Genomic DNA, 15,796 nt, shown 5'->3' with positions numbered 1-15,796 from the left:
GCATTAATGCATACAGACATCTTTGTCCTGACAAAATGTACCTTTTCTTGGGTTATATTAACTATCCTTCAACAGGGCCTTCTCAGTTGTACTTCTTACACTCTTTAGAAATTTCATGACATCAGTACCTCCAGTTCCTTTATTTTCCACTTCTGATGGCTCATCAGCAGGTTGGTTTTGTCTGGGCTGCTGGCTTGCAGGAATCACAATATACTTAGTTACTATTTGCAAATGGTAACTTCTCAGGGAGACCATAGCTTTCACACACTCATTATAAGTTGCCTGTAGGCTAGCATCCCCTTTTGAAAGGACAAACTCCCGAACTGAAGGGCCTGACTCTAATGAGCCAAGAAACTTCTGGTGAGCTGGTGGCATGTATGTTCGCATTTCCTGGAGAAATTCTGCAGCTGATGCTGAAGGGACAAGTGAAAGATGAGTTAGTAGAGAAATTGAAGCCTTCAGCAACCCAGGGAAGAAAGGCTGAGTAAAGTCAAAGTGGGCGGAAGATTACAGGCCAACAGCACGACAGAAGGCAATGAGTTTATATCCATCCCATTAGAAAGCTGTTAGTCTTCTTACTAGTAGTGGCCATTATTGTAAAATATACTTGATTTTGAAAACCTGATGAGTTAAATTCATTCTCTCATAATACAGATTTTTGTGTCTGCTTCCTTTCTCTTTCTTACTCTACTTGATCCTTCAAAGAAGTCACTGATATAGTCAGCACATATGTAATTTGTACTTGACAGATTATGATACCAAGTCCAAGAAAGTTTAAAGATAATTTTTGAATAAGTGAAAGAACTAAAAAAGGGCATGTTTTCATCTATCCCTACTAAACAGAAGTTTAAAAAGAAAGAGAAAAAGAGAAAGAAGCCCTTCTTTTAAGCCCTTAGAAGGAGCATAATGAATGTCGCTCATTTTCAAACTTAGGTACAAGCATTGACCCTGGTTGCTGGGGCAACAGGATGGCTGAACAAGAGGAGTGCCAATCAGTCCTCTTCTTGTCACTGAAGTCTCCACCTCCCCAACTTCTACTTACAGTCCTCTCATTTGCAGGTGATTTTCTCTTTCTGAACCTGACTGTACATTTTCAGAACATGTGCTACAGGTTTCACCACAGTCAATCAAGCCTTATAAATATATGTTTAAATATCAAGATCGAGAGGATGATGAACTGGGTTTGAGTCTGGCTGGTTAACAGGGAGACATTCACTATCCTCTCTAACTTTCTGCTTCTTCATCTGTGAAATAGGATGATAGCAACACAAGTTCTACTTTACTGATTCTCCTAAAAGCATCAGATAAGCTCAGATAAGATGCTGATGAGAAGGTATTTTTTAAATACTAAAAAATCTACTCTATTAACATAAGAGACGATTATTTGTCATTTTCTGCTCACCTTCACCGGCACTCTGTTGGATGCCTAGCAGAACATCGAAGCACTGAAAGATGCTGCTTTGAGCTGCACTGCCCCCAGCGAACTTTTTTGGGATGTCCCAGACGTCTTCATATATCAGACCCTCTGGCAGCTGGGGGTTGCCTTTCCAGCTGGGCCAGGAAGGAAAGAGAATCATTATTTGAATTAATTGCCAATTTCTCAGATATAGAATCTTGCAATAAAGGGTAAATGGAAGGTGACGAGATATATTTCATTCTTCATCTTACACATTCCCCTTTCCTCTCTTGTGCATGCGTGAGAATAAGAAATAACATGGCTCTGAGCAAATTTAGCCTAAGTATTCTATGAATGGAACCTGCCTTTGCATTAGTGAAGGTCACTTTTCTGTCTTTAAAATGCCTACCTTTTCTGTCCATATTCGTTTGTGCCTGGCCGAGTAATAAGAGAAAATAGTCTATTCTTTTTTTACAACATGTATTTTAGGGCATTAAAACAATGTTTTCTAAACATGATGGATAATGGGGACCATTAGTGGAAACTTGGTGTATTCTTTATGTTAATTGTACAAGAGAAAAATTCAAGCATGAGGCTACCCACCCAGACAAGTATATGCGAAGAACATTGAAAAACAGGTTTGGGTCCACGTATTCTGTAAAAAGATGGAATGTATTTAGTTAGGTAGCATCAGGGGTATAAAGGGAAATTAAGATATTATAAACAACTGACAGTGGATTTCAGCAAAGGATGCAGGAAAGGCATGAGGTCAGTCTTTGTAGAGAAAACCCATGAGGGCAAGCTCTCACTCACTTGCGCTCTCCCAGGTGAGCCTCACTCATCTCTTGTGCTTCCTGAATGACTTCTACCATAGGGCTAACACACAGCTTGTATCCAAAAGCCTGGACCCACCTACCACTCATCCTCTGATCAGTTAAACTGTCAGCGTTTCTTTAAGGCCACTTCATGTGCTTACTGACATAACAGATAAATTACTTTTATAAAGAAACAAACAGATCTCAACAAAAAGCAAAACAGAAACAAAAACTCCAGCAGTCCTACAGACCACATCCCTAGGTCCCCCATCCCCCGTACACAGATACAAAGCTCCCTAATGTCTTTGAGTTAAAGGTCAGCCTTCTTGCCAAGGACCACTCAGCAGTAACTCAAATCCCAGTGATACAGTCACGTACTTGTTAATGTCTTCCAGTAGGGCAAATTTCCTTTTGCAAATCATGTTTATGTACTTTTTTGGTTATTATTGTCTTGTAGCTGTTAATTTTTCAATTACTTTTGAGTCCAATGGTTTTCTTCATTGTTTCTTACTTAACTTGTGAAAAAGCAGAATTTGTATATAGAGTTCCTGTCAAGCAGAAGCTGTCTTTCAGAACTTAGAACAGCCTGCACCCTTGGCAAGTTTCTCCAAGGTTTTTAATGAGAGACAAGGATGTTTCTTCGAGTTAAATAGATGCAGCTTGGAATTCTGGCTTCAGTATTTATTACCTATGTAACCTTAGGTCATTTATCCTATCTCTCCAAATTTAACCTCCTTTCTCTATAAAATGGGCATAATGAAAACTACCGCTTGGAAAATGTAAAGATTTAGTGAGATAAAATGAAATCAAAACACACCCACTAGGTGAGAGTGTTTTTGCTTCCATTTTGTCAACAGCTCTATGTCTTAGATAATCAGAAACACGTGTCCGAGGCCTAGAATGTGATATGGCATATAATACTTACTATGAATTTCGTGAAACACTTCAAGGGCCCTGTGCAGACAATTAGTTATGTCAACTAGTGCCTTTTGCAAAGTATCTCCATCCTGACGCTGCACTGCATTGAATATGGTGGGAATTATCTAAAAAAAAAAATTTTTAAAGATAAACACTTAAGATTTCCTAGCATTAAACAGTGGCGTAGAATAAAATCCTCCTGAGTCTTAATCCTGATATTAAATTGGGGAATTTTCACTTCTTTCTTGAGCTAGGCATTTTCCAATTGTTTGACTAATTTTCTTATGTATCCTTAAGCTTGGACTTGTGTTTCTGTATTTATCATTTAGAGATAAGTTTATAGAATTTTATATCTTTCTATTTCTACTTCCAATAGTCAAAGCCATTAGATTTATGTCACTATGTGATATAGTTCCCCTGCCAAATTGCCTTGAAGATATTCCTCTTATTGGGATTTCACATTTGATTCTAAATAAATGGCTCCTACATTTTATATTTTAGGCAGTACACAAAAAATAAAATATTTGTAACTACCAGATGATTCCTTACCTCCAATTAAATAACCAAATGCTATAGTTAGTCAGGATAAAGTTACTTTATGCATAATATAGTTCATTTACTAAGTGATTTTTCTGCTTATATGAATTAAGATACAAATTTTCCAGGGTGATGGACATACTTTTATTGCAGAAGCAGCTTCTATTTCCACCAACAGAGAAACCAGAAAGAATCCTTTACTGCAGTCCGCACCAGGAAATGCAAACAGAATGTCCATGTTCCTAAGAAAATCAGTCAAAAAGTCAAGAAGGTAGCAAGAATATCGGTATATTTGTTGACTACTTTATAGTTTTCAAACATTTTTACTTCTCTCGTTTTATTTTCCAAATAATCTTGTGAGATAAATATTACAGGTTTTACTATCTCCATTACATAGTCAGGAATATAATGTAGGTCCACTGTCTGAGATCATATCATTAATAGATTAAGCTAGGACTTGAAATGCCATTCTAGAACTTGGAACTAGAAATTCCAAGACCACTTATATGTTACTCCATTAATTTTTCACATGCATGTATATATACGTACATATATTCACACATACATTTACACACACTCAGTGTTTATAGAAATATCTGTGTGGTCTCATTTTAAGAAGTAGTCTTTTTGCTGAAATAACTGTATTCATATCTATATTTTTATCTGTGAATCGGATTCAGTTTCTCAGTGGTTTATCTGCCTTACAAAGGAATTGACTGGCAAATTCAAACAACTGAATAGACCCTGATTTCTTTCATATTGACGTTCTGCGTTTGTGCAAACAGGTCTCAGTATCTGTATATCCATGATTTTCATGGTGGTTAAAGCCATGATTCTCTGAAGCCAGACCACTTCTGTAACTTACTTGCTGTGTTACTTTGAGCATTAATATTCCTCCTGTTTCTGCTTTAACATTCTCATCTGTAAAACGAGACCGATGATATCCTTTCACCTAAAAACATTTCATAGCTTCCCATTTATTTTAAAATATTATTTAAATGCCTTGTCATAGGGGTTTAAAAATCCTATATATTCTTTTTTTAAGTCTAATTCTTCACTTCTTTCCCATACTGTTACTTTGGTCATTCATTTATCAGCAACTTCGGCTCTGACAATGCACCAAGATTTGTTTCCTTTTAATCAAATTTATTGGACTGACACTGATTACAAAATTATATGATGCACCAAGTATTTTTGTCACTTGCCTTATCCTCCACAATGGACACTCTCATGTTCTGTTGTTTCTCTTCTAGCTAATTCCTACTGTTCTTGAGGACTCAGCTCAAATAACTTGTCACAGGGACTCCTCCTCTCCACTAATCCACCTTCATCAGGGCAGGCTTGCACGTAGGACATTGACCTTATTGAGCTTATATCCCTAGCTCTTAGCCTCTGCCTAGTATATTGTTCAAAAATAGCAAGGCTTGGGTGAAAAAGAACAGCTTTATGTTTCTGACCCCTGAGTTCATTAAGTCATACACAGATGTATGTGCACTTTTTATTTAAGCCTGTTAATTACATTTATGTACATATGCAAATATTACTTTAGTATATATCTATAGCTATAATGTCAAACAGTCACACCACAGTCATAGATAGAGTTAAAGGCTGGGATTATTTGCTCTTTAAACAATTATTTAAATTACTTTTTTGCCTGAATTCAATTGGCCTTTTTTAAAAAATATATATTTATTGATTTCAGAGAGAGGAAGGGAGGTGGAGAGAGTTGAAACGTCAATGATGAGAGAGTCATTGATCGGCTGTGAGCCCGCAACCCGAGCACGTGCCCTGACCGGAAATCAAACTGCAATCTCCTGGATCCTAGGTTGATGCTCAACCGCTGAGCCACGCCTGGCTGGGCTCAATTAACCTTTTTAAAAATGCATTTGGAGGATATTGATAAATCTATATTCACTTTGAATAACAAATAATTCTTAGACTAAAATAAGAATCAAATACTTACTCATACGTCATGGGACTTGTGAAAGCAGCAATGAAGTAATGGACCAATTGGAAGAGAGAAAGAAAACCAATTTAAAAATCAAATGGTTTCAAGTTGTCATTATTAGATTTAATGCTACTATTATTAAATTTAATACCTCTACTAAAGTACTGCTATTAGATTTAATTCTACTATTAAATGTAAGACATAGTAGAATAAAAAAGAAAGAAAATTATTTTTATATTTTTCAAGTAGTCATTGAAAACACTTAACTTAGGGTTTTATAAGAAAAATCAAAATTAAATATGCAAGGAACACACATGAATAGTCAAACTGGTTGTAACTAACAAAAAAACTTTCCTAGATCAAATCCTTTCATTTGGGGCCATTCCCATGTCTAGAATAGTCTTCTGTAGATAGACACACAGGGCTAATGATCTTATCCCTTTACTATAGCAGATCCCATCACTAAATGCTTAGGAAGGGCCTAAATTCTGAGCAGGCTACTCCAGAAAACCCAGACATTGCCATTTCTACTGCTGAAGAGCTTGACTCTTAAACTCAACTTGATAGTTAAAAATTAAATTTGTAAGCTCTCAGAAACATGTTAATCAAGAGAATCTAGACACAAAAGAGTACTAATCTATGATCTCATCACTATGAAATACAACACAAAAAACTAACTTCTGATATGACAAGTCAAAATACACCTACCTGGGGTTAGAGAAGGGAATTGAAAGGAAAGAACCACAAAAGAATTTTCCAAGGTGACAGAAATATTCTGTATTTTTCTTAGGGTTACACATGTGCTTATAATAGTCAGACTCATCAAACTGACCACTTACGATTTGTGCATTTCATTATATGTTAATTATAAACCTCTCTCTCATATATGTGTAATACATTTGTGGTTATAGATAAATCAAAGTAACCTTACTCTCCAAACAGAGAAGAAATATGTGTTGCCAAAAATTAAACCAATGACTCCCTTTTGATTTAAAAAGCATTCACTCCTTTCATTTTTATTATAGTCATTGTTTACATACCCACTGGGATCCTTTTTCTTCCAGTTTGCCAAGACACAGTCTGCATAAACCAGAATGGGAGGCAGTCCCAGCTTCTCAGAGAGTTTGCAGTAAGGGACAGCAATATTGCGTGGCAGGACCTAATTAAAACACAATATTTAGTATAAACTTGGAGGTGTCTTACCTTTTCGTCTGCTTCCTGGGTGCCAAAACATGAGCTGTTATATAGGATGGCACTTTGAGAACAAATGTAATTTTCTCTTCCTCATTTCATAACTTAGTCCAGGTTGATTGTTAAATGTTTGGGTTTTGGGTGTGTATTGATGTGGTCATAACCTAACCATAGAGAAAAACAGAGGTAGAGGGCAAGGGGAACAATGACTGTATCCTTGGCTTTCTAATGACCAGTGAGTTATTTGCATTCATTCATTTATCCATCCCATGAATACTGGTCGGGCAACTCTTCTATGCAAGGTACTCTCCATCTGCCCACAATACCAAGGCAAAGTTAGTAAGTCTCAAAGAAGCTCAGAGTTATTTATAATGAAGGCTTTTGGTTATGATGCAGACTAGTAAAAAGATGGCTGCTCTTAGAGCACAATGCTGACAGAATCTCTACTGGATGATTTTTTAGGAAACCTCACCACAGAGTGACATTGATGCTTGGCCTTAAAGGTCTACCTGTGTTGATAGGAGGAATTACCCTTGTTTTATATTTCCATGCAAAATAAATCAATTGGAGTGACACTCTTAGCTCTTTCACTCACCCTTCCTTAGAAGCTAATTTAATTGCTGAGTTTGTGAGTGAAACTACAGCTCAGCCCCCTTTTCTCCTCAACTCTCCTTTTCCTGAGCCTGTTACTCATGGATTTTGCTCTGCTTTGGGCCACGTAGTAAAAGGCTCCTACCCCCATGGGTAAGCACACTAACCAGGTCCATGGTTGCCACATACTCAAGCCAAATTCTTCCCCTGCTCTATTAGTCATGAAGCTGGCATTTCATTTTTCCTCTGCCTGACTTCTCATCTATCTATATTTTGTTTATAATTAGGTGGTCCCGTGTAATAATTCTGGTCATGCTTGTCCTCAGCAGCCTGTGCATATCTAACCAGGCAAAGGACAGGGATGTGTTGCCCATCTGAGGTAGGGGGTGGTGGGACTTCAATGGTAGAGACGGTGTGACTATGTAGCCCACCCCACAGTGATAATCATGGGAGTTACAATCCAAGTGACTTCAGATTCGTTTAGCACAACACTGGAAATGATGATTTTACCAAAAATAGCAAAAATGTTGGAATAGAATCATTGACTATTAAAAGAACCCTTGCATGTGCTCTTCCCTTTGCAGACCTTGTGCCACTGGGAATTGAAATGTTCTGTTTGGCAAATGTTTTCCACATATTTCAAAGGGAAAAAAGTTGTGTCCCTCTCTGAATTAGAGAAAAGATAAAAATGGAAGAAAAGGGGAAAAGTTTAATCAAGTAATTAGTTTGAAATGACTTAGGAAAAAGAAATATTAATCTATTATAGACATTCATGCAGCTGCTAAGAAGCCAGATTGCTAATTTCTTGCCCATTCTCCAGGGAAATGTGCCTTATGTTGATGTAGCTTATTTTTTATCCATTTCTTTTAGCCTTTCTATAATTTCTTGACTTAAAATTTTAAAATCTTTTAAAATCTTTTTTTCATTGCCAGCTACTAAGATCTCTTTCCAAATGATATGGCATACAAAAACTGGATAAATTAAAAAATACATTTCTATGTTTTATTTTATAATTCTGATCTCCAGCCTGGTAAATTTATTACCGGTTCATTCTGCTATGTCCATTTTGGTCTCCACATTTTTTGTTAGTCTTCTCTCTCTTTCTTTCTGCTCCCCTTGTCTTTGGATAAGCTTTACCAAATCTTTCAAGAAGTAATTCAAATTCCACTTCTTTCTTGAAGCATTTCATGATCATATCAACTACTAGTTATCTCCTCTGAATTCTGATACTTCTGTATCTAGAATATGCTGCCCTGTATTATTGATGCTGCATTATGGATAATCTTTTTATATACAATGCCTATGAATTTAGCCAGACTCAGATTCTAGCAAGTCCAGTGAGACCATGTGCTTAGTTAAATGTTAAGCTAGGTTGCAAGGACAGAGCTGATCTTAAACCTTTTGTGCCATCACAAAACTAGACAGGGCAGTTTCATGATTATAAGGAAGTATAAGGTGTCCCGTGATTATGCAGAGCAACTTTTCCTCTTTTCTATGTATGAGGGGATAACTCATCACAGGTCATGGAAAGAAAAAACAAAGATAAGCTAGCTTTTTCAAAAGAGGGAAAAACTTTCACTAGATGGAAGAAGATACTTTTGTAATCTATTTTATCCCTTTGTGATTTAAAAGTTAGGTGTTCCAGACGATATCGGTTTCATGTGACTAGGGCTGCCAGATAAAATACAAGATGATATAATTTTAAATTTAAAGTTACCTACTGTTGATGAGAGTACAGTGAAATTACAATATAATATATTTTTCTATGCTGACAGATGCAAGAGAGCATTTTAGCATTAACTAAGAAAACCATATAATGTTTATATCTCCTGAAAGTCATAGAGGAAAATGTTTCATATTCAAATATTTTGATTGTGGCATCATTTTACAATACTAAGACACTAAAAACAAGCAAAGCATTTTTCAATACCAGATTGAATAAATAAAGTTCAGAAACTCAATGAAAAATTATAAAGTGATTTCAAATTATGACTAGGATGATTGTATAGTTACTAAAAAAAACAATGCTTACAATATAATTTAAGTGAAAGAAGCAGGATATATATGTATTTGCACAGAATGGAACACTGTGTTATATTAGTAAAAGATTAAACATTCAATAGTGATTATAGTTGACGTTGTAAAGTCAGTGAATGATTTCTCTCTCCCTTTTTTCTTCTATTTTTCAAGCTTCCCAAAATGCAGTGATAATAGTTTCAGAATGTTTTTACGTTAAACATAAATTGTATGTACCATAAGATATATTAGAAAATCTCCACACCTTACGGACATCGTCACCTCGGTCCCACACATATGCCATGGTGATATACCCCAAGACTAGATGTGCGAGGCGCTGCAACTTGTGTCCTTGCAGGTCATCGATGCTGAGCATTGGTAACTGAGAACAAATGGAGAAGTTGACTCAAGTCAACATGGTTGATATTATAGCTTCAAAACCAAATTAAAAATGTTAACAAATTATAAAAAAGAAGACCAAACCTTCTCAACTTCTGCACGTAGGTCACCATTTTTAATCAGGACAGGAAGATTTTTAGCAATGGAAATCCAAGCATCATAAGGGTAAGGTAGTTCCTCCTTTAAAAAAAGAAACAGGACATTTTTTTCACCAGTGGAAGTTATTGTAAAATAGTTTTGTCTCCCATTGATAGCCTATCTTGCCTGTAAATCAGTGCTGCTCAGTGCAGCCCCGACACACACCTGCCTGTCTCTATCAGCACCTGCCCATGCATGGCCACCTGCACACCCAGGGCTCAGCACCGCCTCGGCATTCCTCCCCTTCTCTCAAGCACTCTCATCTGCCTCTCTTTCAAAGGTCGCCGCCAAAGTGCCACTAAAATCTTCCTGACTACTGCAGTTTCCACTCATATTCCCAATGATAAATCCTACGTGTTATATACCTTTTCCCATTGTTAAGTAATATATTGTTAGCTGCTATTATTTCTTTCTTCTCAGCTAGATTTTAAGTCTATTCGAATGGAAGAAAAATGAGATTTCTTAAATATCAGTTGGTTGTTGTCTCCATGTCATAAATATGGAAAACAAAGATTGGACGCTTTATAGTTTATTGTGATCCAAACTTGTTTCCTACTTTCAACAACCCCTGCTCTTTTTACATCTTATTACCTGATGGCAAGGATTTTATCATGCTGTTAATGCTGTTTCCTACAGAACCTGGTAAAGTACTGGACATGTAGGAAACACAGTATATATACATATTGATTGCCCACTTTGATTCACTATAGGCTTATTTTTTGCTCAATAAGTTCAAATAAAATTCAAATAAAAGTGTCTCATTTGAAGGGAAAAAATACAAACAGAAGACCTAGGAAACACTATAAAATGAGATTCAGATCCCTGGAAAACTCCCCATATGCCCTGATCCTATCCTTCCTTCATTAAGCTACTTTCAGACTTGCCCTTAGTGTCACCAGTGCTGACCTCTGGGGATGGGGTACAAGTTAAGAGATTAAGTCAAACCAACATGGGTGAAGTTTTGAGCTGCAACTTGTAAGTAAGTTATACAACAAGAAGACAAACGTACTATAAAATTCAGACATTTTCAGGGGCTGCAGACAATTGGGCAGCCTTAATCTGTGTACACAATGGAACACACAACAAAAAATATGTATGAATACTAAGAACAGTAGAGTGCAGCGTTTGTGCGGTTAGGGAGGACCCAGAGTGAACAAGGAAGGTGACTTTATAGTGAATGTACTGCCTAGATCTTTCATTGCTAAAAATCTAAATTCCTAAGCATCTCAAGTAGCAACATTATTTTTTATGTAGCTCAGGGAGAGTTTTGTTTTGCCTCTGCTTGGGGTTTTGCTTTAACCCTTGGAACCTCTTTTAGAGGTCTCTATAATTGCCGTGATTGTTTTATTTTTTAAGATAACTGACTCTTGGGGGGGGGGGCTAAATATGAGGCTTTGTAGTTTCTGAAAAAGTTATTTATTTATGTATTTATTATTATTATTATTTTTTATTGTATCATTGATAAGTACAACCTTCATGCAAGTCAATTCTGATAATTGTGTGTGCTTGCATTGAGAGGGAGCAAGTTTGAGTAGTATTTATTTGCAAATAAAAAGTAAACTCGGTGCTTTTAGCAATAAAATTAAAACCAATACTTTATATTCTTAAATTAACTTAATAATTTGGAGAAAAAAATGGATTTAGAGGAAGAATTTGCTTTGGATGTTCCTGTATTACACAAGGTATTTACAGGGTATTATTTCCAAGTACAGTTAGATTGAAAGGTCTGATGAAACCTATTTTTGCTGTATCTAAAGGTGTTTTCTAGAGTGTGGACTCCATTTGAGCCACTAACAAACAGAGACACACTGTCATACATATCGCTGTAACATTAACTGGTTCCCAGAAATACTCTCCTGTGGTCTCACTATCTTGATAAAGCAAAGAGTCAGGGTAGGGAAGGGAAGCATGCTGACTAGTCTCTGCTTCCCTTAATGGAGTCAGCATAGTATAATGCTTTCAAGATCATGGGCTCTGGAGACAGACAGATTAGGCTCACATTCTCCCTCTGCCATTGCTAGCTGTATGAGTTTGGATAATTACTTACATTGAGCACAGCTTCCATTTCTCATCAGAAAATGAGGTTGAATACCAACATACGTTTTAGGACAGTTGTGAAGATGGAAAAGTACATATTTGTAATTTGCTTAAAAATGTTATATAAATATTTGATGAATAAAATATTGATGATAATAAGATAGTTTTTATGGCTTTCTTTGGAAGACAAATTAGGGAAATGTAGTTGTTAAGGTAAACATTACCTGTATTTCACTTTGCAGACAAAGCTTTTTTATTTTATTTTCCCATCGCCATTTATCCCCTCTATGGCCTCTTCCACCTCCGCCAATCCCCTTCCACACCCAGCAACCACCACACCATTGTTCATATCTATAAGTTCTCTCTCTTTTTTTCTTCTTCGCTCAACCCTCCCACCTCCCCAGTATCACCCAGCCCACTGAGCTGTTTGCCTTCTCTCTATGAATCTGTATAGACAAAACTTTTTTTAAAAGAAAAGTAGTTCTGACTCCTTTGACTCTTACGCTTAGTAACAATAAACTATTCATATAACACACTTGCTAGATGTGCCATCTCAGAAACCTAATTGAAGTGCAAATGTATACTTTGTATAATTTAAGGTATACCAGCCAAGAAAGGGGATGCCTTTGACTCATGGATCAGTCATTACTCTGGTTTGTTTTTTCAGAATGCCCTCTGAAAACACAATTGTATTAAACCAAATACTTCTACTGTTTCCTTATCTCATCACTCTCTATATCTATGAAAGATAAGTAGTGCACTTAAGACTTAATTTCTAGGTTGAACATTTTAAGAAAGTTAAGTAATACCCATTTGTTAAAACTCTGCCTTCAGTTTTGGCATGCTTTATCCATTTGTTCAGTAGAAATTACTAAATGACATTTTTAAAAAGATAGAAGTTAGCTTGCCCAGGTAAGTAACAATAAGAAAATATTTTTGCCATAATTCAATACCCTCTCTTACCAGTGGATTTGGTAGAGCAAAGCCCACATCTTCATCTATATGGTATTCTTCAAGAATTTTCCAAGAGCTTTCCATAGGAGATGCTTTATGTGCCATTCTTGCAGCCTACCCCTCTGGTGCTCCTCTGTGTTTGAAAAGTCCTATTTATTACAGACGTTGTCATAGCCAATGACCACAACATCCCACATAGGCAATAGGAAGTTACTTCCACATTTAGAGAAATAGTTTCATTTTCCATTTTCTTTATTTGTAATGTGATAAACAATAAGACCACAAAAGCACCACTGTTCATCATATAAAGAAACTAAAAGTTTACATTCCTTGCCAAATTTTTATAACTGGGAGCATCATTTGTTTACTACCATAGGGGAAGTCAGAAAGTACCTAATTGAAATAACATACACCATGAAAATAGCTGACCAGAAAAGAACATTTCATTTTATGGGAACTTTTAAACCTTTGAATTGTAATGATGAATTCGACCAAGTCTAAAGCCCTGAACTATCCTTTAGTTACTACTGTCATTGGCTTTCCTTTAGCCTACCGGGGTTCTTTGAATATATTAGTGTCTTGTTTCAGCAGCCATGAAATATAACCTGTGATAGACTGAACGATTAGTCATTGACTCTGAAGTAGACAAAATGGCAGCACATGAAAACTTTTTAAAAAACAGTGCCTCTTCACCTTTCCATTTTTCTTACCCAGTCTTTGATCTGTGTTCACAATGATGGAGTTTTTCCTCCTCTGTATTCCTAATAAGTCATTTTAGGGCAGATTTTCCCTCCATCTCTACTATATCTGACTTCTAGGGACTGGTGAGGCAATAGTCATTCGCATTGGAAGGTTTTGTATGTGTTAAAAATTGAAATGAAAGATAAACTACCTGAAAATGGTGTCTGTTTTTTTAAAATGTAACTTAAGACTGCATTTGATAAATGTTTCCAGGGTGTCTGCAGGTCTGTGGACACTTACAGTCGTTGTTTCAATCTCACTGATAAAGCCGAGGGAAAAGCAGCAGCCGTGTTGTTCCATTCGATAATCAAACAGAGAAGAGGAGCTAGTGTCCAGTACATTCAGAGACAATGCAGTATTGTCATCAGCTTACCAGCACTTGGATTACATTTTAATAGTACAGGACTTTATGACTACATTCTAGGAAGAGTTCTCACACTGTTCTTCCTTATTACATTAGGCTTTTAAAGACGTAGTTTTACAAGAGTATGTTCTTTTTACAATAAGGGTAAGAGAAACTGAAACAGAAATTGTACACCAAAGAGAACACAATGGCTCATCTCTTCAAAATGGATGATTCAAAAGGCTGATATTATTGAAATTGGTTCAAAGGGAAAATAAATAAGTAAATAAATAAATAAATAAAATGTTGACCTACCATATCGATATGAAAGCCAAAAACATCAACAAAATATTGAGACTTGGAAAATGTGTGGTTATTTCTATGGTTTTTCATTCTTTGCACCTGAATCTTTTTATGGGTGAGTCGAAACAGAGGTATGTAATGCCTTTTTAGATCATTCTGCCTTGAAAAAGATTTCTGAGGACTGATTTTTTTAAAAGAAACATGGCTTGAAAGTTTTTTCTTGACTCTACTTATCCAGCTACTTAACTGAATCTCTTCTACATTTGACTGCAGAAACAATAATACTTTACTATTCTCTTATCTGAATCTTTTTAACTTCTTCAGACTTCAAGATCCTTTATATTTCTGAAATATATTCTCAGCTGATCCTCATTCTTCATTCATCTTAATTTTCATTCAGCAATAACCAAATTCTGTCACGCAGGACTGCACAACAGAACAGAACGTTAAAACTGAGTTAACACCATCTTTATGAACAGTGAAACTGGAAAAAATGCCCAGCATCCAAGAGTGTGAGAGAAATTATAGAGAGAAGAGAAATAAAAAATGGCATTCCCTACTTCTGCTATGAACTGCCATAAGTTCTGGACTCTGCGCTGAGCTGGGCACACACAAAAGAGATCCAAAGAAGTATAGCAAACTTCAAGAACTGAACAACAATGTAAATGACTGCCGAAATTCCAGACTGGACCTTGAGTGTTAGATGCACCCAGCAGAGAGAAGTATCATAAAAAAGGCTTTGAGCTGACTTTGAAACTACTCTACAAGGTAGATGAGACAGAACTTAGGTCAGAACCTAACAAGCATAATTGCATGCTAAAAGAAAGAAACAAACAAAAACCAGCATTCGCCAGAGGATTTTAACAGAATCTAGAGCCTCACATCATAGTATTATAATCCAAAATTGCATAACATTAAAAAAGCCAGGAAAATCTGACCAAAATTTAATGTAAAAGAAAATCAATAGATGCCAAACCTTATAGGAATCATATTATAGCCATCTCCCATGAGGCAAATGTGAACATTCATTAACTTAATGAAAGACATACTTTCTCAATAGAGAAACTAAAAATGTGAATCAGGTGCAAAATTACAATGTATAGTATAAAACAAATACATGCTACTTAACAAACAATGGGTCAAAGAAGATATCAAAAGAGAAATTTGAAAATACCATGAGACAAACAAAAATGGAAATACAAGATACCTAAATTTATGAGATGCAGCCAAAACATTTCTCAGAAAAGTTCATAGAGATAAGTGCCTATATCAAATAAGAAGAAAAATCTCAAATAAATAACTATACACCTCTAAAAACTAAAAAAAGGACGAATGAAACCCAAGATTAGTAGAAGGAAGGAAATAACAAAAATCAGAGCAGAAATAAAGGAAAGAGAGAATAGAAAGACAACAGAAAAGTCAATGAAAGTAAGAGCTAGTTCTTTGAAAAGATCAACTTGACAAACTTT

The 15,796-nt window shown here is 36.0% G+C and overlaps 2 protein-coding genes across 2 annotated transcripts in view; one reads left to right on the top strand and one right to left on the bottom strand.

The window, feature by feature from the left end:
* Nucleotides 1-57: 57 nt before the first annotated feature.
* IDO1 (indoleamine 2,3-dioxygenase 1) lies at nt 58-13,045 on the bottom strand. Its single transcript, XM_016195637.2, has 10 exons — nt 12,950-13,045; nt 9,896-9,991; nt 9,678-9,794; nt 6,655-6,773; nt 5,630-5,644; nt 3,809-3,908; nt 3,137-3,254; nt 2,000-2,051; nt 1,403-1,551; nt 58-413 (listed from the first exon to the last, which is right to left on the bottom strand). Exons 1-10 carry the CDS (start codon nt 13,043-13,045, stop codon nt 58-60), a joined length of 1,218 nt encoding a protein of 405 aa, XP_016051123.2.
* A 1,303-nt stretch (nt 13,046-14,348) lies between these two features.
* Nucleotides 14,349-15,796, top strand: part of LOC107523939 (disintegrin and metalloproteinase domain-containing protein 2) — a 102,093-nt gene continuing 100,645 nt past the window's right edge. Inside the window, exon 1 of the mRNA XM_016195638.2 lies at nt 14,349-14,458. Within this exon, the coding sequence (XP_016051124.2) occupies nt 14,349-14,458 (110 nt within the window). The remainder of the gene's footprint in view (nt 14,459-15,796) is intronic.

This window comes from Miniopterus natalensis, chromosome 2 (assembly GCF_054644295.1).
Source record: "Miniopterus natalensis isolate mMinNat1 chromosome 2, mMinNat1.hap1, whole genome shotgun sequence".
In the NCBI taxonomy this organism is placed as follows: domain Eukaryota; kingdom Metazoa; phylum Chordata; class Mammalia; order Chiroptera; family Miniopteridae; genus Miniopterus; species Miniopterus natalensis.
This window is presented reverse-complemented; position numbering and strand designations above follow the sequence as displayed.